The following is a 26,642-nucleotide window of genomic DNA, read 5'->3' on the forward strand; positions in this document are numbered from 1 at the left end:
TGGTTTTCTCAATCATTGTTTTTATTGGCTTTATAGGCTAAAGTGCATAGTAAAGACAAAAAAGGAAATGTATACATAGCAAAGGGATGTTTTCTTGCCAACATTAGAAAGACCTGAGATGCCTAAGTGTCAATTATAGGGAACACTGGACTTGAGGGAGTATGTACGCAGGAAGACCTGGGGGCTGGCTTCTGGTGTGGACCTGGGACCTGCAGAAGCCACTAGCATGCTAACCCTGCCCAGATAAAAGCTGCAATAGAGGGTGTCGGGACAAAGGGTCACACTTTGGATAGGTGCTTCTGGTACCAAACGAGAGTCTACTTCCACTCAAGGCCCTGGGGAACCAGCACAGCTACTGCACCTCCCCTAATACAGGGAAAGTAACCTCCACCATCCCAAAGTGCAAGTCACAGGAAGGGTAGGGGAGTCACTCCTTAGCCTAGGCCTGCTGCACAAGCCCCCAGCTGTGGGGTCACACCTTCCCCCACTCTCAGTGAATATGTAATTGGGTCATGATTGGTCCACAAAGTCTCTGTCTCATCACATGCCTCCCTCTCCTGGAACGAAGGTGCCCAAGGAGAAGAGGAGGGGTTCTTGTGCTCCTTGAAATGATAATTCACAAACAACAATTCTGGGTCTCTGTTTATTAGAGCAGAAGTCAGCCTGCAAGTTAGGGCCTGGCAATTTAGAATGAGTCTGCTTCACTGAGCTCTTATCTGCCTCTGGAGCACTGCAGAGAAAGAACATCTGACTGAGTCAGGACCCAGAGACACTACAGGCAGCCCTGGGTGGAAGCCCAAACATGCTCCAGGCAATCTGTCCACTAACTTGTAGGAGAGAAAAAGAAGAGAAATCTGTTAAGTTTGCTCTCAGTTCTGGAGGTAAAGTGCTTACTCTAGCGCAGGGGTAAATCTAGAAACAAATGTGGGCAAGCCCTAAAAGTGGCTCCTTAAATAGGTGCTAAGACTAAAAGACAATAATAAAAAACAACCTTCAGTTCCTTCAGCAGGGAGCTGGCCCAGCCCTGCGGTGGCCAGGGCAAAAGGCAGTGGGTGGGCTGCCACCTCCCTACATCATCCTCTGGAGCTCCTCATAGTTCATCAGGTTGTTGGCCGTGTCAGACCAGGCAGGGTGCCGGGCTCCATCCATCTCGGAAGCAAGCCGATTGCTTCTTTCCAGTGTGTGGTTTGCCCCCCCGATCACCTCCTGACACTCAGGGCACGTGGCCCTCTGCATGGCTCCCCCACAGTCGCCAATCACATAGATGTGGCCATTGGGGCACTTGAACCAGTGGCCACGAGGGTAACCCATGGCTTTGACGATCTGCACTCGCTCTTCCTCTGAGATGCCCAGGCCAGAGCAGGGTAGAATGGCTTTCAGAGCTTCTATCTTTCTCTGCACAAGCTGTGCATCCTTCTGGGTGAACTTACACGTTCTCTCAAGGATGTTCCGGACAGTGCGGATCTCCTCAGCGACGCTGCCTCTCACCTTCCCCTCGGCCATCTTGCAGCGGGTCAGGAGGTTCACCAGGTATCTGAGCCTCTGGATTTCACTTTGGAGGTCATCCAACTCCTGGCTGCTGAAGCTCAAACGTTTCTTGGCGAGCCATTTGTGAACCTGGTCTAATCGAGTCCTCACTTTCTTTTGCTCTAAGACATCCACTTTTTTCAGGGAATCATATAGGCCAGCCAGGTGGTCATAGAAGCTGATATAATTCTCAACAAGGCCCAGGTCCTTCACTGACAGATTTTTCTGGGCCAGCTTCTCTTTCAACTTCAGGAAATCTTCCGGGAGCAGCTGGCAGAGGAGGTTCTTCCCCTCTAGCAGGGCCATAAGTCGCTCCTGGCTGACTGCGATCTCCCCTGCTGAGCCCAAGATCTTTTCCTTAACGACTTCAATCTCTTCCAGGCACTGTTTGAGGCTGGTTCCGTATCTCAGATTTTTGCGGATGGGTACCTGGCAGATAGGGCAGACCTTCAACTTGATGGCAACTTCGTCACCTTGCTCGTTCATGTAGCGGTCTAGGGCTTGCACTTCAAAGATGTGGCTGCAGTCTTCCAGCTGTACAAAGCGAGCATCTGGCTCATCCTCAGAGCCAAAGAAGATCTGGGTGACTTCTTCCTGGTGGCAGACACGGCACTTCTTGGGGCATGGTTCCCCACACAAACCAATGCACGGGTGGCCACAAGCCAGCAGGTTAGTACAAGGCACGTAGCATGGCGGTCGGTTACAGGGCTCAGAGCAGAGTCTGGTGCACTGGTAGTGCCGGCAGCGCCAGATGCAGGGTTCCATGCAGGGAGTGCACAGTTCCCCACACTTCTTCTTGCACTGGCTGTGGACGCAGCGGTTCTGACAGGGCCGCTGGCAGGGTGGACATTCGCCAGTGCAGGGCTCCTGGCACTGGTGTGAACAGATGAGCAGGCGCTTGCAGGGCTGCTGACAGCGCTCGTGGAAGCGCCCTTCGAAGCAGCTGTGGCAGGAACCAGGACACGGATGCCCACAGTCCAGGGTGCTGCCACACTTGGAGGCGCACTGCCCAGTCAGGCCGTGCCTGAGGCCCCCCGTGTGACCACACTCCATCTCTTGTCTGTGCCCACACCTGAGCTCCACAGTGACCATTTCTGAGCACAGCCATACACAGTCTTCACCACATGGGTGGCTGCACCTGTGCCCACATTTTAGGACCTTGGGGCAAGGCTCTTGGCAGCAGAAATCTGACTCAGGCACAGAACATGGGACCATTTGTATATGGCCGCACCGGAGAATGGTTTTGGGCACCTTCACTTGACAAGGCTGACACTCCTGGAAGCAGACAAGAGGACACCGATGCCCATCTTGGCAGATCACCTTCTGGCATGGCTTCATGCACTGGAACTCCTTGTGTGAGGAGTCATAGGGGTGGCAGGCACGAGTGCAGACATGCCCACAGCCCAGCCGGAATTCACAGGGTAGGCTGCAGCCTCCTTCGGGCACTTTTTGGAAATCAGAAGCTTTGGATACTAAAGTGTGGGTATCGGGGTGGTTCTGGCAGCAGAGCCGGAGGGCGCAGCCGATTTGATCATTCTCTCGAAGGGTGTGGATGATCTTGCTCCACAGGGGCACCTTGGCCAGCATCTGCATGTTCCCAATGCAGTACATGCCCTTCTTGGCACGGGACAAGGCCACGCAGATGCGGTTGGATATCTGGAGAAAACCCACCTTGCCTTCCTGATTGCTGCGTACTAGCGAGAGGAGGATGATGTCATTCTCCTCCCCTTGGTATTTGTCCACCACGTGGACCTTGACACCAGCGAAGGTCTTGGCAGGCATGAGTTTGCGCAGGCAGAAGAGCTGCCCAGTGTAGGTGGTGAGGATGGTGATCTGGGAGGGCAGGTACTCCTGGCACAGGAAGTACTTGCACAGCTCTACCACAAAGCGAGCCTCGTGCTGGTTCTGGTGGCTTTTGCCTTCTTGGATTTCCTGTTCAGGAAATGTGTGTTCTACAAAGAAAAGGTTGGAAGAGACCCCCTGGAAAGAAAAAGAAGACACGTTAGGTTTATTCATGGCAGCTTTTTCTAGCTTCATGTGTGCTGGCCACTGGCCCTGTTCTGGGGAGGAACCTTAGAAGGCTTCTGTATACTCCGTACCACAATCTTTAATTTATGAGCATCTGCTGTGCTGAGTGCTTTATATACATTATCTCCTGCAATACGGTAATGCAATCAGGCTGCAACCATTATTCTCATTGTACAGAAGACCCTTACCCTTAGAACTGGTATATAATTTGGTAAAGGCTACACAGCTACTAAATGGCAGAGCTTGGATTCAAAACCCCAGGTTTGTGTTCTCAACCTCTATACCACTCCTTTTCTTAATAACTAGCTTTTACTGTTTGGGGTTTTTGGTTTGTTTGCTTTGCTTTGTTTTTGCCACTGCTCGGCTTGTGGGATCTTGGTACCCTGATCAGGGATAGAATCTGGGCCCTGGCAGTGAAAGCACTACGTCCTAACCACTGGACTGCCAGGGAATTCCCAATAGCTAGCTTTTTAGAAAGCTGGCTGTATACCCTTCTGAAAGCCCCTTTTCATTCTGAGGAAAAAGATAACTTCCTAGGTTGCTGACAGCATCAGAGAAAGATCAGGTAAAGCAGATTCACCTTAATCTTCTCATATTTGAGAACAGAAGGATGGTTTTCCAGATCCTGGTAAATGTGAGGGGTCAAAAGCCGGGCAATTTCAGGACGCATGCGGTGCTGAAATAAGACATGTATGTCATTAAACACATGGGCAGAGAATAAATGGACAGTTTTAAAGACTAAGTTGCTAGTGGAAAATCTGGAGAGATGACAATTGAAAAGAACAGGGAGAAAAGAGCAGAAGAGAAACAGCTTCTTCATCTGACACAAACTCACCACGGCTGGTCTTGTGTTATTTTAAAACAGAAAACAAGATCAGCCAGAGTCATTTCATTACTAAACTAGCTTTATTTTATGAACCCTTTCTTGTTGGCAGTTGGCAGGCTGCCAGGAGCCTTCACCTGGACATTTGGTAATAATGAAGATCTAGCTTCTCACCTGGTAATTCAGACGGACAAAAGGAATGTTTACTTTCACTAGCCGTTCAAAGAGGGACACCTCCAGGTTGAAATTCTTGGCCAGGTCATACACATTGGCACTGGGGCGCAGCTGAAAAGAAAAACATGGCTGAGGATTGTCCACTGAAAATATATGTTAACCATCCACCCATCCACCCACCTATCAAATGTTTTTCAAGTGACTTCTGGGCTTCAGGCTCGGCTTTAGATGTTAACAGGCTAAGGGTAAAGAGTGACAAAGACCATGAAGCCAAGAAATAAGGGTGAAGTGACAGAATGCCTGGGGGTGGAGGTTCTTTACATAGGTCTCCCTGAAGAGTGACATCTGAGTTGACACCAGCATGGAGGAAGTTGCTAGTCATTCAAAAAGGAAGCAATAAGAGAAAACAGAAAGGACAGGAGTTGGAAACACAGTGGGCAAATGAGATAGATGGTGGTGTGAGGTAAGGTCAAAATAACAGGCTATACCCTGAGAATATAGGTCTTTGTAGGCCACTTTAAGATGCTTGATTTTTATATTAAGTTCAATGGGTAACCACTGAAGGGTTTTAAGCTGGGGAGTAACATGACCTGATTTGAGTTTTTTTTTAAAAATTCGCTTTGGTTCCTTTATGAGGAATGGATTACAGCATGGCAAAAAAAGGAAGCAGTAGGATGAGGAGCATGCTGTTTTAACAGTCCACTTAAAATGCCAAGGTAAATTAAAAACAGCAAAGAGGCCAGATGGAATAGATGACGCTACTTCTAAAATACGCCCCAAATCTAAGAGGACCTGCTCTGACACTGGACATGGGAGGTAAGGAAAAGAGGAATCACAGAGCCACCAACAAGCCTGAGGATGGAGGAAGGAAGCAGAGGCCAGGGTCTTCCTGTCTGATCCGCCCCCTGCAGAGAGTCAGTTCATCTTCTAGAGGGCCCAGGCCTACCTGCTGGTGGTCCCCAATCAGAATGAGGTGCTGGCAAGCTTTGCTCAGTGTGGCAATGGTGTGGGCCTCAAGGACCTCTGCAGCCTCTTCCACAATGACGATCCGGGGCTCCACCTTCTGTAGGATCTGGCGGTATTTGGCAGCACCTTGAGTGAAGAGAAGACTCCTCTGAGTGGATGTACTGGACTCCCCGTGTCACTGGCTTCAGGACTGGTGCACCCTGAGCCTGGGTCTGTTCCAGCTGAGTCCTCCCGTCCACCCAGGGCTCTGGGGACCACTGGACAAGAATGAGTGCTGCTGGACAGTCTCCAGAGCAGCAGCGTCCCCATGCCGTCACTGCTGAGCACTTGCTCTCACTGCGTTTGGAACCTCGGCACTGGGATCATTAGCTGCTGAAGTTCCAAATGTAATGGAAGCAGGAGGGTAAATTTCACCAAGAGAATCCAAAACAGAGCTTGCTCTCCAGAGCTCTTCATGGTATTTTCCTCTAACCTACTAAAGAAGCTTCTCTTTACCTGTTCGAGATAATCTGATAGGCATCTGGCACGAACTGTGAACTCCATGCTTTCTTACCTGTGGTTGTCATTCCTACAATCTGGGCATCTTTCAGGATGTGCAGGTCTTCCTGGAGTCTCAGCTCAGCCATTCTCTCTGCTGATGTGCGGTACTGGCGTTCATAGTTGAGGATCTTTCGGCGGGTGTCAGCCTGGTACATCTGGAGCCACAGCCTGAAGAATGTGAAGAATGAGGGAGAGGAAGCCACGTGCTCTTTGAGAAGTGGTTTAACCCCCTTCAGTGTGCCCTATGCATAAGTGGAACCTATACCCTAGAGGAGGTTACATGCCACAGAAAAAGAAGACAAGACCCAGATGTGCAGGGACCTGAGAGTCCTGTACAACAAAAAATGCCCAACAAAAAAGATGTGCAGAGAGATGTATGTAAGTGGTCAGGAACTAAGGAAGGAGGGAGATGAACAGATGCTAATTACTGGACAAGAGTAAGGAACTTTTAAAAGCTTCAAGAAGCATTTCTCACAAATTGTCTCTAATCCATTCCTGCCAAGCCCCTCCCCCTCCTCCCCCAATTCTCCGTAAGTATAACAGATTATGTCAGCACTCTTGCTATAAAACCTTCCAACAGTCCTCTTCAGCCCTAACAGGCCCTGCACAATCTGCCCACTGCCTCCCTCTCTGGCCTCACTTTCCATTTGTCTGAGCCACAGCCATGGTGGTTGCCTTCTTTCAGGTTCTCAAACATGCTCCCTCGCATCTGGAGGCCTTTATGCATGTGGTCCTCACAAGCTCATCTGCTCCCCTTCCCAACTGGCCTTAATAAGGCCTACTCATCTTTCAGATCTTGCCTCCAGTGTCACTTTCCTGGATAGCTCAGACCAGCTCAGCTCCTTGGTTCTAATATTCTTAGTTCCTTGCTTCTTTCTTTCTTAGTGGTGATGCCTACTTGTAACTTTTTATTTGTGGAACAAAATTTGTCTCCCTGGTTAGACTCTATAAACCCCACAGGGTACAGCCAAGTGTGTCTCTTCTATCCCATGGCTGCATCTAGCACTCAGCTCATTGGGAGTGCTCGATCCATCATCAGTTAGCACTAATGTTGAGGATTTGAAGGGCTTATATTCTAGAAACAGGAAAGGAACACCCTAGGGAAATTACATGGACTGGCTGGGGGTGGGGGTAAGGATGGGGACAGGCACTGTACCTATAAAGCTGCCAGCGAGAATTCAGGTCCAGTTGCCAAACATCCTGGATTTTATTGGCCTCGGCCTCAGTCATGGTGTTCAGCTTGCGAAGCTCAACCTTCACTTTCTTCTTCATTCTCTTTTTCTGGCTGCGCTGGGTCTGCAGATATCAATACCAGTCAGTCACTGAGGAGAGATGGGCCTGGTCCTAAGATGGGGGCCAGAGCACACTGAAAAATGGAACTGTCATCTCTGATGGACATCTCTTAAATGTTCCACACTCTCCCCAGAGATATTTCATTGCTAAATGAGTGCTCTGGAGCCAGTATGTCTTGGTTCTAAGTCCCATCTACCACTTATTAGTTGTGGGACCTACAGTAACTTACTGAACCACTATGTGCCTCAGCCTTCCCTTCTATAAAATGGGAATAATAACAGTACCTCTTCACAGAGTTGCTGGATTGACTGAAGCAGTAAAATACATGGAAAGCACTTTAGAAGAGTGCTGGCAAACTAGTTATTACTGTCTTTTGACCACAGTCTGCTTCTTATTCCTAAAACATATGTCATGACAATAGCGGAGGTACGTCTCTCTCATTAAATGGTATACAAATCCTGCTAAGATGGTCTTAATGCCATTATATCAAGTTAGTATCTTAAACATGTGGGTGAAAAGCACCATTTAGGAGAAAGTACTCTTCCTTGGCTCTGTCAGAATCTGAGGCCATGAGCCTTTAGAAGGACTAGCATGCCAGATGGATGTCACAATACTATGGACACCCCTTTGCTTCAAAACCAAACAATTCAACTCCTCCTAAGGCCACAGCAGAGAGATGCCCAATCCATGCTTCTAAGTATTGTGATCATGATTCTGTCCCTCACATATAGAGACGTTGAACTGAACTAGGAGATCAGGCTCAAAGCCAGCAGACTGGAGAAAGCTGCATTCAGTAAAAACCTGCCCTCAAAGTCCCTTAGATCATCAATAGGGTTCAGCGTTCTACTGTCACAGTAACACACAGTAAATTCTGAGGACCCCAGGGTTCTATCAAAGGAAGGAGAAGACAGAAAGTCTGGGCATTTATACTATTCTGGCTCTAAAAGAAATAACCAATTTCAAAGTGAATGAAGGAGAAACACTCCATTCAGTCTATACAGCTTACTTCATTCTGTTTTACTTGAATCCTCTAAAATCCTAATGCCCGGGCTGGTTTGCTGTTGAGAATATCTATAAAAGCACCAAGCACTAAGGCCATCAGTGTCTGATCTGACTCATATGTGCTACATTTCTCTAAAAATTCAAGAGAAGTCCTCGGCTACCTGCTTCCTGTTTTTCTAAGTTAGCATTTATTGGCAGGACCCCTCTAAAAGGCCATAATTTCTATACCCTTGAAAACTGGACCTATCTTATACAAGGATTAGGTTGTGAGAGAGGTAAATGAAAAGTGAAAATCACTCATTTGTATCTGACTCTTTGTGACCCACTGGACTATCTACTCCCTGGAATTCTCCAGGCCAGAATACTAGAGTGGGTAGCCTTTCCCTTCTCCAGGGGATCTTCTCAACCCAGGGATCAAACCCAGGTCTCCTGCATTGCAGGTGGATTCTTTATCAGCTGAGATAAGGGAAGCCCTGTAAAAGGGTAAATTAAGCTAATTATGAGGATGAAGTGAATGTAGTGCAACAGAAGAAGGTGAACATCAGGTCAGGACAGATGGTCTCAGGACTGTTTCGGGAGAGTTTAACCCACAATCCCCTGGCGGTAATAACTGAATTCCCCTTTCCCACTCTGTTAGGGCTTTCGAGGGCTGTGAGGAAGTGAGTTACCTCCCACTCTCCTGCAGCTTGCTCCTGCCCGGCTGCCGTCCCGGGGCCATAGTTGTCTAGCCTCATGGCCAGAAGTACTTTTGCCAGCTCCTGGACTGCCCCATTCTCTTCCTTCTTCCGCCGCCGGGGCCGTACCACCTCTTCCTCCTCAATCATCCGGTCTGCTTGGATCAGGTCGGCCTCCTCTGCGATCTCAATCAGCGAACCGTCTTCTTCCCCTTCCTCCTCCTCCTCTTCCCTTTCTGCTTGGGCTAAGAGAGGAGAGCAGGCAGGACAGGGATAGAGAGTCTTAACGTCAAAGGGTAAACAAGGGTACCTACGAGACCTTAGATGCATGGAGACATTCCCAAGGTTTAAATGGTCACCTCCGCTGAGAGAAACACAGGAGGAATGAAGGGGAGAAAGACATGTTTCCTTACCCACATTTTTGTTACATTTAGAAAATCACATGAATGTATGCCTTTTTAAGGGAGATTTTACTTATGTCAATATATATACAAAGGAAAGTGTACAACATAAACATGCAATTTAAATGATAATAAAAATATATAACACCCAGGTATCTTCCACCCAACTTAAGAAGCAGAAAGTTATCAATTTCTTTGAAGACATTTGTGGGCTGCACTAACTTGAATTTTTTGTTACTTATTCCTCCCTTTTAACTTTACCATATACATGTTGTTGTTCAGTCACTCAAATATGTCCGACTCTCTGTGACCCCATGGACTGCAGCACACCAGATACCCCTGTCCTTCACTATGTCCCAGAGTTTTCTCAAACTCATGTCCATTGAGTCGATGATGCCACATGTATAATGTATGTGTGTACTTGTGTTAGTTGCTCAGTTGTGTCTGACTCTTCAGCTCCACTGCTCTTCTGTCCATGGAATTCTCCAGGCAAGAATACTGGAGTGGGTTGCCATTCCCTTCTCTAGGATATAATGTATATACATCTTCAAATAATGCATCTAGCTTTGACTTTTCTGAGCTCTAAATAAATGAAATCACACTGAATATATTTTCCTGTAACGTGCTTCTTTCATCATGTTTCTGAGTCATATCATACTGCTGTATATGCTGTAACTCATTCCTTTTTACAGTTGTATCCATTATCTGAATAGACGGTAATTGATCCATCATGGATGGACATTTGAGTTCCTTATGTGGTTCTGCCAATCAATATCTCCACTAGTATCATATCAGAGTTCCCACTGTTCACATTCTTATCAGTGTGGGATTACATCAAACATTTTAATTTTTGCCAGTCTAGTAGGTATGTGATAGTATATTATTGTAGTTTAAATTCCTCTCGTTTCTAGCAAGCACTTTTCATGTTTATTGACCATGAAGATTTTGTGATGTGCTTCTTTAAAAGTCTTTGATTTGTTTTCCTATTAAGCTTTCATTTGTCTTTTTTGATTGATTATAGCTCTTTATAAATTCTGGGCATTACTTTAAAGTCTTGCTCTTCTAGTCTTAACCACATTCCACCATTACACTTCTTACCTGTATTTTCAGGTGCTGCTGAAGCAACACTTTGGGTGAAAGAACCAACACCCAGACCGAGAAACTCCAACATCATGGAATGCTTCCGACCCTGGAAGCAAACCCATTCACTATCCTGAGGAAAGAAGAATTATTAGTCAATGAAAATTCTATGACAACTCAGTATGAAGGAAAGGTCTTCTCAAGGGATCAAAAGGTAATTCCCCTAGAACTCTCTTAAAAATGCAATGTTTGGGCAACTGGGTCTGTTAATAGAACTTGTATAGAATTTTAAAAGCGATATTTTCCTGCTTCTTTTGACAAAATCAGGAGCTATGGGGGTAATGAGCCTGTGTTCCTGAAAGGCAACAAATGGCTGAAGAGCGCTGTTGCCACGCCTTTTCCGGCTTGTCTCAGTCCTCACTACTTAACAACACAGTTAACTAGCCGGCTTCAGTCAGTCACACGACCTGACTGACCCTTTTTAAGTTTTTGGGTTACAAACCCTGGAAATGCCAACCCACTGATAGAAGAGCTACCATTTCACTGGATTCCTAGCCACCCACTTTATAGAGATTGCGTCATGGACTGCCCTGGTAGTCTGGTGGTTAATACTCCACACTTCAACTTGAGGAGGGACTAGATAAATCCCTGGTTGGGGAACTAAGATCCCTGTATGCTGCATGGCACAGCCAAATGAGAAAAAAAAAAATCCAGAGTACATCAGATACTTCTTGTAATATCCTCTGAATGCAGGCATTATTATTATTCTTGTTGACTGCTGAGGGACCTGAGGATCACACTGGCTCAAGTCACACAGTCAGTCTGTGTGACAGGTCTGTCAAGTCCCAGGCCCTCTATACATGCTAAGTTGCCTTGCTATGATTCGGTTTCATTTAATAAATACTTCGAGCACACTTATTATAGTTAAGAGGTTTACAGATATTAACTTGCTTATCCAATAACAATCCTATAAGAAGTTGATCTGTAAAAGACTGCCTTTTTGCAAGTTAAATTTACAAATATTGGCAATTTCACATAGTTCAACTAAATATGATCCCCATGTGTGTGTATTTTTTGTTTTTTTCTGTGCCTCATGGCATGTGCGATCTTAGTTCCCTGACCAGGGATCAAACCCATGCCCCTTGAAGTGGAAGCTCAGAGTCTGAACCACTGGACCACCAGGGGAAGTCCCTATCCCCCTTTATAAAAGAGGTAACAGGAACAAAAAAAAGTAACTTGTCTAGAGCAAAATCAAGATTCATATCCAACAGACTGGCTCTAGAGTCTTATTTTTGACTAGTACATTCAAGTGACTTTTCTCCCGAGCAGGAACTTTCACGTCACAGCAGCATCACAGCAGACTGCAGCTAATACTTCGACTGCTGCTTCTGCGAGAGGCTCCCTCCCGGTCCTGGGCGAGAGAGGCCTGTGCCCCACAGGACGACCCGTCTACCTGGTTTGGTCCATTCATCAGGCTTTTCCAGTGCTGGGGAGAGATAAACTTCTCCAGATGCTGTTCCTGTAGTACCCCACGCATGGTACACTCCAGAGTCTGGGCCCCTTCATGCAGTTCTTGCTCTGACTCCTTCATTTCTGTCATGATCTACCAAGAGCAGAGGGAAATAAGCGGCTGAGGAAGTATGTCATCATGCTCAGCAGAACTCAGTCTCTGCCTTGAGGGAAAACAAAGGTAACATAGGAATAGCTAGTCTTAAAACCAGAGGATTAGTATCTAAAATGTCTAAAAGCCTCCTACCACTAGTAAGAAAAGGAAACAAATAATACAACAGGAAAATAGACCAAGTATACCATGGTGGAGACTTCTCTTTCCCTTAGTAGGAAGCATTCAGAGTTTTGGTTGGGCACAACACTGCCCAGCTAGAAGATGATATTTACCTGGCCAACAGGCTGGAAGAAGTGTTATGGGTGGTTTGGGAGAAATAGCTTTAAGGTCCTGGCAGGGGCTGGGAGGGGTGGTGTGCCCTTTTCTGTCCTTTATCCATCTTGGACTATGAGGGCAAAGATCCCACCATAGGATTAGCAGAATGGAATGCTGGAAGGCACCTGGGTCGTTCCCAGGTTTGGGGTGCTTCCCTATCTCCCCTGGCCTGCCTACCCACAAAGCCACCGCTGTCTTGGTTGGTTCTCCCTTGAGCAACCTCAGATCTCCGAAGCTGGGACTTACACTCATGTAGGCTCTTCGGAGGTGCATAGGGAGGTTGTGGCGGAATTCCCGCTTGTTCCGCAGCTCCCTCAGGGTGAACTGCTTCAGGATTTCACTGTTGCTTCTTCCACCTACACGCACAATGCTGGTCTTTTGACACTTGTAGATGCCTAAGGAGCAAAGTGGAGCAGGGGCAGAGTTAAGAGGAGCTATGCTGGATTCTCTTGGGTAAGAGCTGCATGTGTCTGGGGTGTTGATGCAGCTGGTCCCTTAGGGTACAAACTGGTATTTACAGGAAATCTACCCTACCAGTGAACAAGAAGGCCCAAGAGATGATGTGATCTGCAGAGCAGTAAAGTGTGATGTTTCAGTGCAAAGGCTTTAGACTCAGACACCTTGGGTCCCAAGCCTTGTCTTTACCACTTACTGCTATGTAACCTGGGGCAGGTCACTTAACTTGAGCCTCAGTTTCTTTGTCTGTGACTTGAAGACAGTAATACTTTCCCTATAGGGCTATGGTCTGGATAAACGAGAGAGTATCTTTCTAGCTTCTGGCGGGGCCTGGCCCAAAGTAAGCATTAGTAAATGCTCTCTATTACTCACTCTATAGATATTTGCCGATTGCTTATTATGTGCCAGGCTAGGTTTGGAAGCTAAAGTAGTCAAAATGCAGGCTCAGTTCCTCATTTTTCTCATGACTCACAGTCTACCAGAGAAGACATGTAAACATTTTAACTTAATAAAATTTAATACTACAAATACATGCTAAAAGTGTGCAACAGGGGACCTTAACTAGTTGGGTGGGGTATGGATCTAATTTTTGAGGATCTAATTTAAACTGAGACTCCAGGAATACTGAAGATTTAATGCAGATGAAAGAAGGATATAAAAGAGTGGAAAATAATAATCTAAGCATTATTTTCCAAAGAAAAAATACTTATTCATTCATTGATGCAATTAATATTTTTTGAGTGTCAAGAATGTGTCAGGATCTGTGACTATAGACAGAAATAGGACCAAAGTTCTTAGCATTTATAGTTCAGGGTAGAGACATATACAAATAAATAGTTACATATGTGCCAATTAAGTCTTAGAAGAAAAAATACAACAGGACTTGGGGCAAGAAGGAAAGTCCATATGAGTGAGACCTAAGGAATGAGCTGGAACCATCTGGGCTGGATGCATCAAGACTGAGAGAGAGAAGAAAAGAAAAAGTACATGCTAGGCAGAGGAGACAGCATGGGCCAAGAAGAAGCTGGAGGAAGACAAGAAATTGTAGACAATCAGTGTGGCTGGAATTAGAACAAGGGAAGAGGTAGGACAAGAGCGTCAGACTTACGGTGGAGCAGACAACACACAGAGGAGGGCATGCAACCCACTCCAGTGTTCTTGCCTGAAGACTCTCCAGGGACAGGGGAGCCTGGTGAGCTACAGCCCATGGGGTCACAAAGAGTGAGGCACAACTGAGCGACTAAGCGCAAGCACACAGATGACACACAGCCTTTCCTGTCATGGTAAGGACGGACTGCGGACTTTCTTCAAAGTGCAACAGAGAGCAACTGAAGTTGCTCATGGTTCAACTACATATGTCTTAATAGAGAAGTTTATTTTTTCAGCTGTGCTGCGTGGTTTGTGGAATTTCAGTTCCCTGACCAGAGAATGAACCTGCGCCACGGCAGTGAAGCCCATAATTCTAACCATAGACCACCAGAGAACTCTCAACAGAGAACAATTTTGCCTATAGATATTACCTTCCAGAAACTGGTCCAAAGCATGATTAGTGTAACACACAACCAAGATGGGGAACTTCTGGACGCTAATTTGCCAAACAGGCTCGTTGGTTAGAAGGGCCTGAACAATTTTTAGACCCACATAGGTTTTGCCTAAAAAACAAGGAAAAAGGAGTTAAAAAAACTTAAAGAGACTTTCTAAAAGGAGTAATTAATTACTTATAGCAAATTATTATTTAAAATTTTAAGGCAATACATTGAGATGGTTTAAAATCCTAGAAGCACAAATGGTTTTCTATTATGTTCTCCTTGTTCTTATGTCTCCAGCTACCTAGTTCCTCTCTTGGAAACAACCAACATTACTAGTTTATTGCATAACTTTTCAGAGACAGTCATTCTATGCATACACAAAGAAAAATGAATATAGTCTTTTTCTAGCTTCCCCCTTCCTTTCTAAAATACAAATAGTAGCAGACTATTTTCACTGCTCTATATCTTGTTTTTTTCACTTACTAAAATTGGAGGTAGTTCTGTCAATACAGAAAAAGAATCCTTTGTTTTTCACAGCTGGAAGGCATTGTTTTCAGCTAGTTTTCTACTGACAGATATATATTAATACATTGTTTCCAATCTCACATGGTGAATTATTTAGAAATGCTTTTAATATACCATAGTAGACTTGCCTTTGTGATAGGAGGGAAAAAGTCACAGAAATCAACATTGGAGTTAGTGTTATGGGCTCATTAGTAAATGCTAAATTCTTACATTGTGTCAGGCTAAGAAGGTAGCCACTGTCCTCAAAAGTACTCAATACTCAGTAATACAAGCAAATAAAAAATTTCAGTATAGCGGAATACTTTTCAGTATAGATAAATAAATGACAATTTCTTGCTTCTTTTTCTGCAAATAGTATGTTTCAAGTGCCAAACAGGTGTTAGATATGGGGTTAAGTACAAGAAATACAATGGTGAGCAAAACAGCCATGGTTCTTATCTTCCTGGAACTTACAGACTTGCAGAAGAGAAAGATAATCACACAAACAAATGTAAAAATCACAAATGTGGGAAATGAGAAATACAAGGTAACAAGAAAACAACTGCGATTTTGGTCTTACTCAATGAGACTAGAAGAGGCGTCTTATCTATCACTTCTGGGAAAGTGGTAACTGAGTAAGGCTGGGTAAGAGAGAATAGAAATGGACTGGCTGGGAGGTTCCTGCCATCTTCCAGGGAGTGACAGAGGATAAGGCCTGGCTCCAACAGCTGAGATAAGGAGACAGACTGGGGAGCAGTTTCAGAGGTAAACTTCATTGCAACAGGATAATGGTTTGGCTGGGCTGGGGAACAGAAAAGAGTAACTCCCATGTTTTTAATTTGGAGTCTTGGATGGATAAGGAGACCTCCAGAGGAAAGAAAATCTTTATAATTCAATATTTGCCCCTTCTCTCCCACTGCTTCCTTCCCCTTAGAATGGATACTTTTTGGGATTTCTACCTCCAAGATGACCCCTCTATCACCTCCCCTCAAATTCACAGGTAGCCTCTTTTTTAGTAGCTGCGTGCGTGTGTGTATGTGTGTAAAGCTAGTGTGAAATTACTAAATTACTATACTTGGAGCTAAAGAATCCCAATTCAATTGATAATATTAGGGGAAGTTATTTGGAACACAACATTTTTTAAATATACTAACAGCTCCTACAAATCAGTAAGAAAGGGAAACCATCCAATAGAAATATGTCAAATATAAAAAGGCAATCCATAGAAGCAGTAATATAAGTAGCTAATAAAGACAAGAAAGGATATTTAATCTCACTCTTGATTAGAGAAATACAAATTAACCACTGTGATATACATTTCTAGAGGGCAATTTGGCACTACCTATTAAAATTACAAATACAAATATTATTTGATTCAGTTAGGGATCTCTCCCCTGGACATATTCTGCTTCTGTGTGAAATGACTCACAAACAAGGTTACTTACTGACATCATTTGTTTTAGTAAATCTTTCCATAGAGAACTGGTTAAAGAGATTATAAACTAACTATACAATGGTATATTACATACTCATAAACAGGATGCCACTTGTGCACCAATATGAAAGGATCACCAAGATAGTTTATAAGTTAGCAAAGCAATATGCAAACTGTTTTCTAGCACAGTGAGTTAAAAAAAAAGTAGGGGAAATAAATATAAGTATGTATTTGCTTGAATATACATAGACTATCTCAGGAAGGATAAATAGGAAGACAATAACATCGTTTGCTTTAGATAAAAGAACCAAGTGGGATGGTGAGGGGAGAAAGACATGGATTAAAAAAGAAATTTGAACATAAAACTAAAATTAAAATGAGCCAAAAATTATAATCTCATAGATCAGGGAAAACTGCTAATGAGAAAGTAAGATTGATAACATACAACAATGATGGAAAGTATATAAGGAAATAGGAACACTAATTCATTCTTGGTGGCAGTACAAACTGGTATATCCTTTTCTTCTTCTAAAGCCCTGAAAGCATCACTTTAATTATGCATGTTTTCCCATCATATGGGTGTCTCATCAGTAAGAGCTTTGCATTTTGTTACATTAATTTCTTATCATGAGCTGCCATTATTTTATTGGTATTTTTTAAGGACCTCTTCCCATTGTTTTTTTAATATTCTTTTGAGAGGGTAATATAACAGTACCTACTAACTATTAATGTGAATTCCCACCTTAAGGAAAAACACTACAGAAGTAATTAGCAGAGTACTCAAAGATAAACACACACAGAACTAGATATATGAATACTTAATAAGCACTGTCTGTGAAACTAAAAAACAAACAAAAAACACAACATGGTATATTTACACCATGAATACAGGCATGTTGTAAAAAGAGTGAGGTACTTTTCTAAATGTGATTGTACTGTAAAGAATGTAAAAATATCCCTAACATGTAGTTATATACATACATATGTAAATTGTAGACCCATGCCTGGAAAATCCCATTGATGGAGGAGCCTGGAAGGCTGCAGTCCATGGGGTCGCTCAGGGTTGGACACAACTGAGCGACTTCACTTTCACTTTTCACTTTCATGCATTGGAGAAGGAAATGGCAACCCACTCCAGTGTTCTTGCCTGGAGAATCCCAGGGACGGGGGAGCCTGGTGGGCTGCCGTCTATGGGGTCACACAGACGACTGAAGTGACTTAGCAGCATATATATATATATATAAATATATATAAACATAGCATAATCTCATTTTTGTTATATAAAAAATAGGAAAAGTATGCCTGTATGTATGCAAACATACAAACACATTCAGAGACACAAAGATGTATCAGTTTTAATTTTGGAAAACATCTGGAATGATGTACGTCAAACTGCTAATAGTAGCTATCATTCCAGAGAAGGATTAGAATGGCACACAGGGTCAGGGAGGAGGTAGGTAGGTGTATTTCCAAGGGAAACAAGTACAATGAGGTAGATGACAGAGCCAGGAGCTGGCTTCTAAACTGCCTGAGTCTCAGGTCTGTCGACTGCCATCTGTGTGAGCATCAACATATCATTCAACTCCTTTTTGCCTTAGTTTTTTCATCTATTGCATGGAATGGCTTCTGCCTCACAGCCTTGCAATGAGTTAACATATGCAAAAAATATAAGATAGTATTTGGTACACAGGGTATTTATAGTTGATACTATTTAAATTTACATAAAATCAAGCAAATCAATACAGCCTTTGATGAAGCAGACAGAAGTCAAGCATCTCCCTAAGTCTGACCCCTTAGAAGTCTTTTCTAACCTTGTGATTTTGATCTATTACCATGTATACCAATGAGTCCTCACTGGAAAATCACTATGAGTAGTTGCTTTTTTTTAATTTTTAAAAATTTTCACCTGTTTATTTTTTGAGCAGCTACTTTTTAAACAAGTTTGATGCCCATTTCAGGGGAATGTCTTAAATTGAGACATTCTAGAAACCTAGAGTCAAAGCCACTCTTGCCTATCTCATAGGGCAGATGTGTGCTGTGAAAAATTTTATCTTACCTGTTCCAGGAGGTCCTTGAATAATAGCCAGTTCTCTTGTGAGAGCAAACCGCAAGGCTTCCATCTGGGAGTCATCCAGCCTCAGGGCTTCTTTTGAGGGCCACTGGCAGGGGTCTAAGACATTAACGCTAGGACATCTCAAGCCCTCGGCGTTCCTCAGAGATTCCCAAGTGGCTGAGGGATTCTTTATTAACGGAGTGAAATCATATCTGCCCCCCATGAGCAAGTACCTTGGCTCCCTCACATCAGAGTTACACTCCACGATGTTCCTCTGGAAGGGGACATCTTCCTCTTGGACTTCCTGGAGTCCTTCCAGGACATGCCTATAGGCCTCAAAGTAGGCGGTTGTCTCCACCATGAGGAAAGAGTCAGAGGGCTGGACGTCTGCGAGCAGCTGTTGGCTCTGCTCATTGAAAGAGAGCTGGACAATTCCTCGGCAGAGATCTTCCTGCTCCCGGTTAGACACAGTAGCAAAAAGAAACGTCTCAAAGTTGTCCTTGGACATGCACACTAAGGACCCATAGAGCAATCGCTTGGAGTTCTGCCAGCGGACAAACTTCAGTGGTTTTGTGTCAAACTGCACCTTGTAGACAATACCTGTCGATGAACACATGGGGGTGATAATCCTAGTATCAAAGTAGATTCGGATGTCATCAAACTTTCTCTTCCTCAGGCCTTGGTCTTCAAAGCTTTGGAGAAGTTCCAAAATGCCCTCTCGTAGGGGTCTGACAAAATCCTCTCGTAGGAGTCTGAAGTGGGTATCTAGATAGACAGCAGTGCTGTCATATTTTCCAGAAATAATGTTGGGGCGAAGGAACGGCCTCTCATCCAAGTGCACTTCATTGTAAGTGGGGTAAATGGGCATGGTCCGGTAGCTCTCAACATGGTCTTCTGCCTTGGGCTGCACAAGAGTGTAGGTGTCCACTCTTAAAGTGCCCTCTCTCCTCTTTTCCTGCAGATGTTCAATGATGGTCTGGACCTTTTCCAGGTTCTTCTCTGTCTCCTCTTTTATGTTAACACCAGAGGCCCTCAACGCATTAAGAGAAGCTGGCAAGAGAGAAATGAGCATGGAAGTTTCCTGCACAGAGCTGGCAGGGAAGACACTTACAAGGTCCTGGAGGAGGGAGATGATATTGCTAATGTGTTCTGGATACTGGTTTCGAACTTCAGGGAGGGGTTCAGTGATCATCCCTACCACATAAGCTGGCAAGCAGACTTTGAGGAATTTGGAATTCTTCAACATGCCCAGGACATGAAGAACACTGTGGCGGTCCATTCTGGAACTGCAAGCCTTCCGAACAACCTGGCAGATGAGCTCAAGCAAGTCGGACTTCATAAAAGAATGAGACAAGAGTTCCTTTAGTCCCGAACATGTGGCAAGGGTGATGACCACCTCAGAGGAGTCTTTCTGCAGAAGACTTTCCAGGAACTTGTAGCCCAGTTTCTTCACCTGCTGCGGCTGTTCTACAGGTTTTTGCTGGGGGGTCCGCCACTGCTGGAAGTTTTCATCAGATCGTGGTGGGGGTCTGCGGTTCCTTCCCTCCTGGTTGCCATTTCTCCTCCTGTTATCATTTTCCTGACCATGTCTTTGGCCTCTAGGCTCGTCATTGGTATGCCCTTCCTGATTCCTCCTTCCCTGATGTGGGTTCCTGCCCATGGCTCCAAACCTCTCTTCTCTTTGCCGATGAGGAAAAGGATGGTTGTTGGCCCTGGGATGCCTTCCAGGCTGGCTGGCTCCTCCTCTCAGATTATTGGCTGGTGGGTTATTGGCCTGATTTCTAGCTCTTGGTGGTAATTCTCCATCCATAGGTCCTAAACACAATGGGAATTTGGGGCAAACATAAAAATCAAGATGCAAGAAAATCCAATAGTACAACAATATGAACATACTTTTATTTTCCAAAACAACTGAGAAGCTTAGGTTTTATTTGGAGAGAAAAAAGGTTTCCTACCAAGTCATGTAATAAATATAAAATAGATTACTATGGTTGCTGTATACATTATGAAAATACTGTTTTTTCAGAGGGTACAAAAAGGAAAAAGGGAATAAACATTTGTTGAGTACCTCATACATGACAGAAATAATTACTCATTTAATCTTCATAAGCTGGGATTATTTCAGGGGCTCAAAGAGATCATCTTATTTTCTCAGCCTCTTGCCAATACCAAATAATAGTGAAAGCATGAGTTTCATAGTCAAACAGACCTGATTCAAATCTTGGTCTAGGGACTTCCCTACTGTACAACCTGGGCTAAGTTGTAATTTCTAATAAGTTGCTAATTTCTCTAAGCCTCACTATCTGGGTTGCTGTAAACATTAAATGTTTATAAGATGCTTAGTATACTATCTGACATATAAAGAGCTCTCATTAAATGTTAGTTATTACTAGCAGAAATACTAATCATTTTTTATTGGGAAAACTCTATTGATTTCTAGGGCCATAGTTTCTGTCTCTAAACAATTAGGTCACAGGCAACAGAGGCATCAAGCGGGGTAAAAGTATACAGGGGAATATATATTTGAACTTTGCTCAGTATCAGATGGCAAAGGGGAAGGTAGGACTTCCTTTCCCAAGATGTTTTTGAGCCAAATAATAGATTGTGAAGGAAACCGAAAAACGAAACTCAAGTTCTGTTTCAGGTCTGAAAAATGAAACTTAACTCTTCCTCCTTTCTGCAGCACGAGTTCATCTACATAGTACTTCTCTATTCCCAATCCTCAGACAAGGAGGTCTGCAGAAGAGCAGAGGTGCCCAGCAGACACAGGAAAGCTAACGCCATCCTGTGGATGAGGCTGAACGTGTCTTTCTTGATCTGCCACACATTTCATAAGTGACCTTGGCCAATTTACCCAAGCCCATTTTCTTTCACTTTCCTTTCCTCTAAAACTGAGTCTGGAGCTGACCCAATTTAGCAGAATGACTTGGAGAGTTTAAAAACAAATAAACAAAATAAGACTGTATGCAATGATTTGATGATAACAAATGTTATGAAAGTTTCAAATGAATATCATATTCAAGACAACCGTGCCATTTCATGTTGTCAGATCCAAAAAAAATCTACTAATGTACATATTTCCTTGTAACTGTTGCTTTTACATTTACTTTTCAAACTCCCAAGATATCATTAAATTTAGTCCTACTTTTAATACTGGTAAAAAGTCCTACTTTTAATGCTGGTCTGATTAGAAGACAATGTTTTGGAAGAATGGAAAATTGTATTATTTCTCAACCTTTCAACATTCACATAGTTCATAAAATAATATTCTACAGTTCTTCCTCATCTGTTCCACAACTGAAATTTGGAGGATATATTGCAAACTTAGGAAAAGGCAAGGCTCCATTCAGTTTTGTTTTAGACAGTTCTGAGCAAACAGAATAATCATTGCAATTGAGTGATGTTTTTGGAACTAACTTTGCTTTGGTGACTAGGACTCTAAACACATACCATCAAACACATAGCTACTAGCTATGTGTAGCTATTAAGCATCTTAAATGTGACTAGTCTGAATTAAGACGTGTAAACTGACACATGGAATTTTGAAGCCTTAACAGAAAAAAAGTTAAAAACCTCATTAAAATTTTTTATATTGTTAACATCTGAAAATGATAATACTGAATACTTCCAGGGAATAAACACAAAATTGAAATTGCTGAAGTACTATGAACACTAATTAGAAAAGGCAGGTGCACACTTATGTTCTTCACAGCATTATTTACAATAGCCAAGATATGGAAGCAGCCTGAGTAAATTAATAAAGAAGATGTGGGGTGTACACACACACACACACACACACACACACACACACAATGGACTATAACTCAGCTATAAAAAGAACTAAATCTTACAGTTTTTAACAACAAGGGTGGACCTAGCGGGTATTACGGTAAATGAAATAAGGCAGAGAAAGACAAATACTCTATGACTTTACTTATATGTGGAACTTTAAAAAAAAAAAGAAATGAACAAACACACAAAAAAAGAAACAAAATTATAGATACAGAGAATAAACAGGTGATTACCAGCGGGGAGGGAAGTAGGGGAAGAAGAGAAGTAGGTGAGGCAGATTAAGAGGTACAAACTCCCAGTTATAAGATTAATAAATAGTAGAGAAATAATGTACAACACAATAAATGTAGTTAACACTGCTATATATTATGTATTAAAGTTTTTAAGAGAGTAAATCCTAAGATTTACCCTAAAAATCCTAATTTTTTCCTTTATCACAAGGAAAAAACTTTTTTCTGTTTCTCTGGTTTTGTCTCTATATGAGATGATGGATGTTCACTAAACTTATTCTGGTAATCATTTCATGATATATATTTAAGTCAAATTATTATGCTATATACCTTAAACTTACACAGTGCTATATGTCAATTATATTTCCATAAAACTAGAAGGAAAAAACTCCAAGAAAAGAACTATAATAATAAAATATATTCAATTATAGTCAAATGATATTATTTGGATACACTGGCTTAAATAAGACAAATATCAAATTTTATTAAATGATTATTTAGTATTAAGTTTTAAAATTTCATGTCACCTGTTGTTTTTAATGATGCTACTAGAACATCAAAAATTATGTTTTTGGCTTGCATTATGTTTCTACTGGATAATGCTGCTCTAAACCAGTTATTGCCATTTCTAATACCTCATCTCTACCTTTGCTAAGTGAACTGTACCATTTTAGAAGCTCTCTTCAGGAAAGGGGAGGGCTGTCTCGTCTCAAAGTCACTCATGCTGTAACTAAGGAATAAATCATTCTCAGTTTTTTTTGACTTTGCTGCTCGGCCTGCAAGATCTTAGTTCCACAACCAGGGACTAACCCTGGCCATTGCAGGAAAGTACCAAATCCTGGAGAAGGAAATGGCAACCCACTCCAGTATTCTTGCCTGGAGAACCCATGGACGGAGGAGCCTGGTGGGCTACAGTCCATGGGTTTGCAAAGAGTCGGACACGACTGAGCGACTTCACTTCACTTCACCAAGTCTTAACCACTGGACCTCCAGGGAATTCTCAAGAATAAACCATTCTTTACTTGAGAGATGCAGTCAATTTTGGTGGGCCTGCTCATCCACAAGGAACTTGATTTCCTTCCCATTATAGATTTTCTTCAACTTATGTTAGGTTATTTTCTGATAAGCCCACTATAAGTTCAAAACATTGTTAAAAAGGCACTAAATACACCTAATCTATCAAACATCATAGCTTAGCCAAGCCTACCTTTAATGTGCTCAGAACATTAACAATAGCCTACAGCTGGGCAAACTCATCTAACACAATGCCTATTTTATAACAAAGTGTTGAATATTTCATGTAATTTACTGAATAATGTACTGAAAGAATAAAATGGTTGTCTGGATACAAGCGGTTTTGAGTATATTAATTGCTTGCTCTTCGGACAGCAAGGCTGACTGGGAGCAGAAGCTCACTGCCGCTGCCCAGCATCACGAGAGAGCATCTTACCACACACATATTGCTAGCCCAGGAAAAGTTCAAAATTCAAGTCTGAAGCACAGCTTCTACTCAATGCATATGGCTTTTGGACTATCTTGTAAAGACAAAAATCATAAGTGGAACCAACATCAATCTGGGATCATCTGCGAGTAGAAAATCTTGCTCACCTCTGTGGTTAATACGAGGATTCCTGGGTCCCACCTCTGGACAAGGTCTTCGGTCCTCCATGTCTGAGTCACCTGATCTCCTCCACGGTCACGTTATTTCAGTTGTCTGGAAGTCTGCACGGTTTGACAGTTTTCAGTGCCTTTGAAACACAGCATCTAGCAGAAAAAGAAAAAAACACCCAAATAATATCAGGCTAATCCTTCTACCTCTGTATCTTAATGCTTTGTTAACTAAGACTGAAACACAGATTTTAATCATGTGTACAAGTGTTCAACTCTGTGAATGCCCAATTATGATACAAAATGGGAAATTCACAATTTAGGATCAAATTCCAAAGGATCAAATTCCCCCTTCCCTGCATCCTTGTATTTTCTTGAGGTAAAGTGAGTGTCATCATTTCCCATTCAAAACTCCTGTTTGGTTTATACCTTTAGCCAAGTTACTTAATCAGTTGCTAGGTTTCATTTTCCTCTCCTATAAAGCAAACAAATATTGTTGCCAGGACAGAAAAAAGTACACTTTTATTAACCCCAAAATCATGTATTCACCACTCCACCCAACACTTCTATTATATAATACTCTATAGCTTGCAGTACTCTATAGTTTGTAAACAATTAGTGAGCAGATATCCCTATACTACTCTCTGGAACAGAGCCAAACTGATTAAGCCCTCCCCTCCACCTGAGCAAGAATAAAGAAACAACATGTTTCAAAAACCAGGAGGCTTAACATCTACTGGATACTGTTTTCTCAGGACCAACTATAAATAGAAATCTGCAGTTCCTTCCTTCTTTCTTCTATCTTGATTTGCAAAGGTAGTCCTACAGGAGTAAGAGGAAATCCCTTTAAAGGAAACTTCTCCCTCCTACTCATACACATCATGTGGGCTGGGGCTGGGGAAAGAGTGGGTAATTGAGAGTTCACAGCAAAGGGACCTTTTCCAACTGTCCCTCTCATTGAGTTTTAACACATTCATACTTGGAAACTGTGAACAGATCTGGCATTATATGAGGAGTAGTTTTTATCTTAATGGGAAAAAGGAGTCCCCTTCCTTCCTGCTGGGAATATTTTTTGAATCTCATCTCTCATTTTATCAAACCCAGTTCTCAAGGCACAAGTTCAACATTTAGTTTTTCTGTTTAATTATAAAAACTTCTCAGGGAACAATTCCTTCTCTTGTTGAAAAAAAAAATACTAAAATAGAAACTCACAAATTTCTGGGATAAAAGATACAGAAGAAAAGAAAGCAGAAAGGCAAGGAAAGGGAGAAGCAGGGAGGAACAGGAAATGCTACCAAAAAAGCAAACTAGAGTGGGTTTCTTTGGGAATCAAAGCCTCAAAGGACAGGAAGAAGAAAATCAGTGACGTTCAAGCCAATGGAAGAGTTAAATCAGAGAAGAATGTAATTTACCAGAGTGGAATGAAAAATGTTACAGGAAGTCTCCAGGCTCCTGAGAGAGTAGAAGAAAGGATGGAGAAGTCCCTGACACCCAGGGCCTCAGCAGGTCCTGATGGAGCTATTATAGGGTCAAGGGACAGCCAGGGCTGGGTGGGGCCACGAAGAAGGTGCCCTGGCAAGGCTGAAGCCTGGAGCGGCTGGAGAGGTTGGGGAGACTGCAAGAGGTTTGGGGTTCTCAAGAGGAGGGCGGAACTGAACTCAGCTGGGGGTTGCCTGCTGAAGCGCCGGGGGCAGGGAGGGGGGCGCCTGGAAATAGGGATGGGGAGTCTAGGTGCGGAGGGTGCTTCTAGAAGAAGGGGGATGAGTGAGGAGATGGAAGGTGAGGATGAACGAGGGGCTGTGGCAGAAAGTGAGGACGGAGATGTGGGGGACAGAGGGGAACTAGATGATGAGGATGTAGGCGGAGGAGGTGATGGAGACGCTGAGGAGGGTGAGAGGGACGCTGGGAAGAGGGGACAGGGGCTCAGGTGGATGATGGGGGCGCTGAGGGGGTGACGAGCGCGGAGATGGGTGATGGAGGTCCTCAGAGAGTGATAGGGGCGCTGAGGCGGGTGATGGGGACGCGGGGGCTGAGGGGGTGGCGGGGCAGGGTAAGGGCGGCCCGGGCGCCAAGTGGCAGCGGGCTGGACCAAGTGTGGGACAGGGGCGCGGGGCAGGGGGTCGCTCACCGGACTCCGGTGCGTCCTCTCTCCGCCGCTGCCGCCGCCGACTGGCACTCGGACTCGGGCCCAGGCAGGTTAGCGGCCCCGCCCGGCGCCGCGCACTTTCGGTTTCCCGGCTCCTCAGACACGGGGCGGGGCGAGGGGCCGGCCGGCAGGAAGACGGGGGGAGGAGGAGGAGGAGGAGGAGGTGGCCAGGGCGCCGAGCGGGGGGCCAGGCCCTGGCACAGCCGGCACCCCCCGCCCTGAGGCCCGTCAGGGGCGGGCGGATGCGCGGGCGTCGCCTCAACTACCCCAGGCGCCTGGGCAGGAAGGCTCGGGCGGGCGCCGCTGAAGGGAGGGGACTGCGGGGGGCGGGTTAACAGCACCCAAGACCGTTGTAGGCTTCAGCCGTCCCCAAAGGAGCGGGGACCCGGCGCAAGGCTCGGTGCCTGTGAAGCGCAACATGGCGACAAGGCCGACGGCACCC

The 26,642-nt window shown here is 44.0% G+C and overlaps 1 protein-coding gene across 1 annotated transcript; it reads right to left on the reverse strand.

Moving 5' to 3' along the window:
* ZNFX1 (zinc finger NFX1-type containing 1) lies at nt 1-26,321 on the reverse strand. Its single transcript, XM_018058006.1, has 14 exons — nt 26,183-26,321; nt 24,055-24,210; nt 18,428-20,239; nt 14,424-14,555; nt 12,694-12,842; nt 11,962-12,111; nt 10,527-10,641; nt 9,022-9,272; nt 7,215-7,354; nt 6,072-6,226; nt 5,499-5,644; nt 4,553-4,663; nt 4,136-4,231; nt 1-3,507 (listed from the first exon to the last, which is right to left on the reverse strand). Exons 2-14 carry the CDS (start codon nt 24,113-24,115, stop codon nt 1,069-1,071), a joined length of 5,757 nt encoding a protein of 1,918 aa, XP_017913495.1. The 5' UTR covers nt 24,116-24,210; nt 26,183-26,321; the 3' UTR covers nt 1-1,068.

This window comes from Capra hircus, chromosome 13, assembly GCF_001704415.2.
Source record: "Capra hircus breed San Clemente chromosome 13, ASM170441v1, whole genome shotgun sequence".
In the NCBI taxonomy this organism is placed as follows: Eukaryota; Metazoa; Chordata; class Mammalia; order Artiodactyla; family Bovidae; genus Capra; species Capra hircus.

Bases quoted from the DNA above. Each gene is read 5' to 3' on its own strand.
- ZNFX1 (XM_018058006.1), bottom strand. From the start codon at position 24,115: ATGGAGGACCGAAGACCTTGTCCAGAGGTGGGACCCAGGAATCCTCGT. The intron at 12,843-14,423 runs GTAATATCTATA...TTTGCTCCTTAG, and splicing joins TTTGGACCAGTTTCTGGAAG to GCATCTACAAGTGTCAAAAG. The intron at 9,273-10,526 runs GTAAGAAGTGTA...CTCCTCTCTTAG, and splicing joins AGCAGCACCTGAAAATACAG to CCCAAGCAGAAAGGGAAGAG.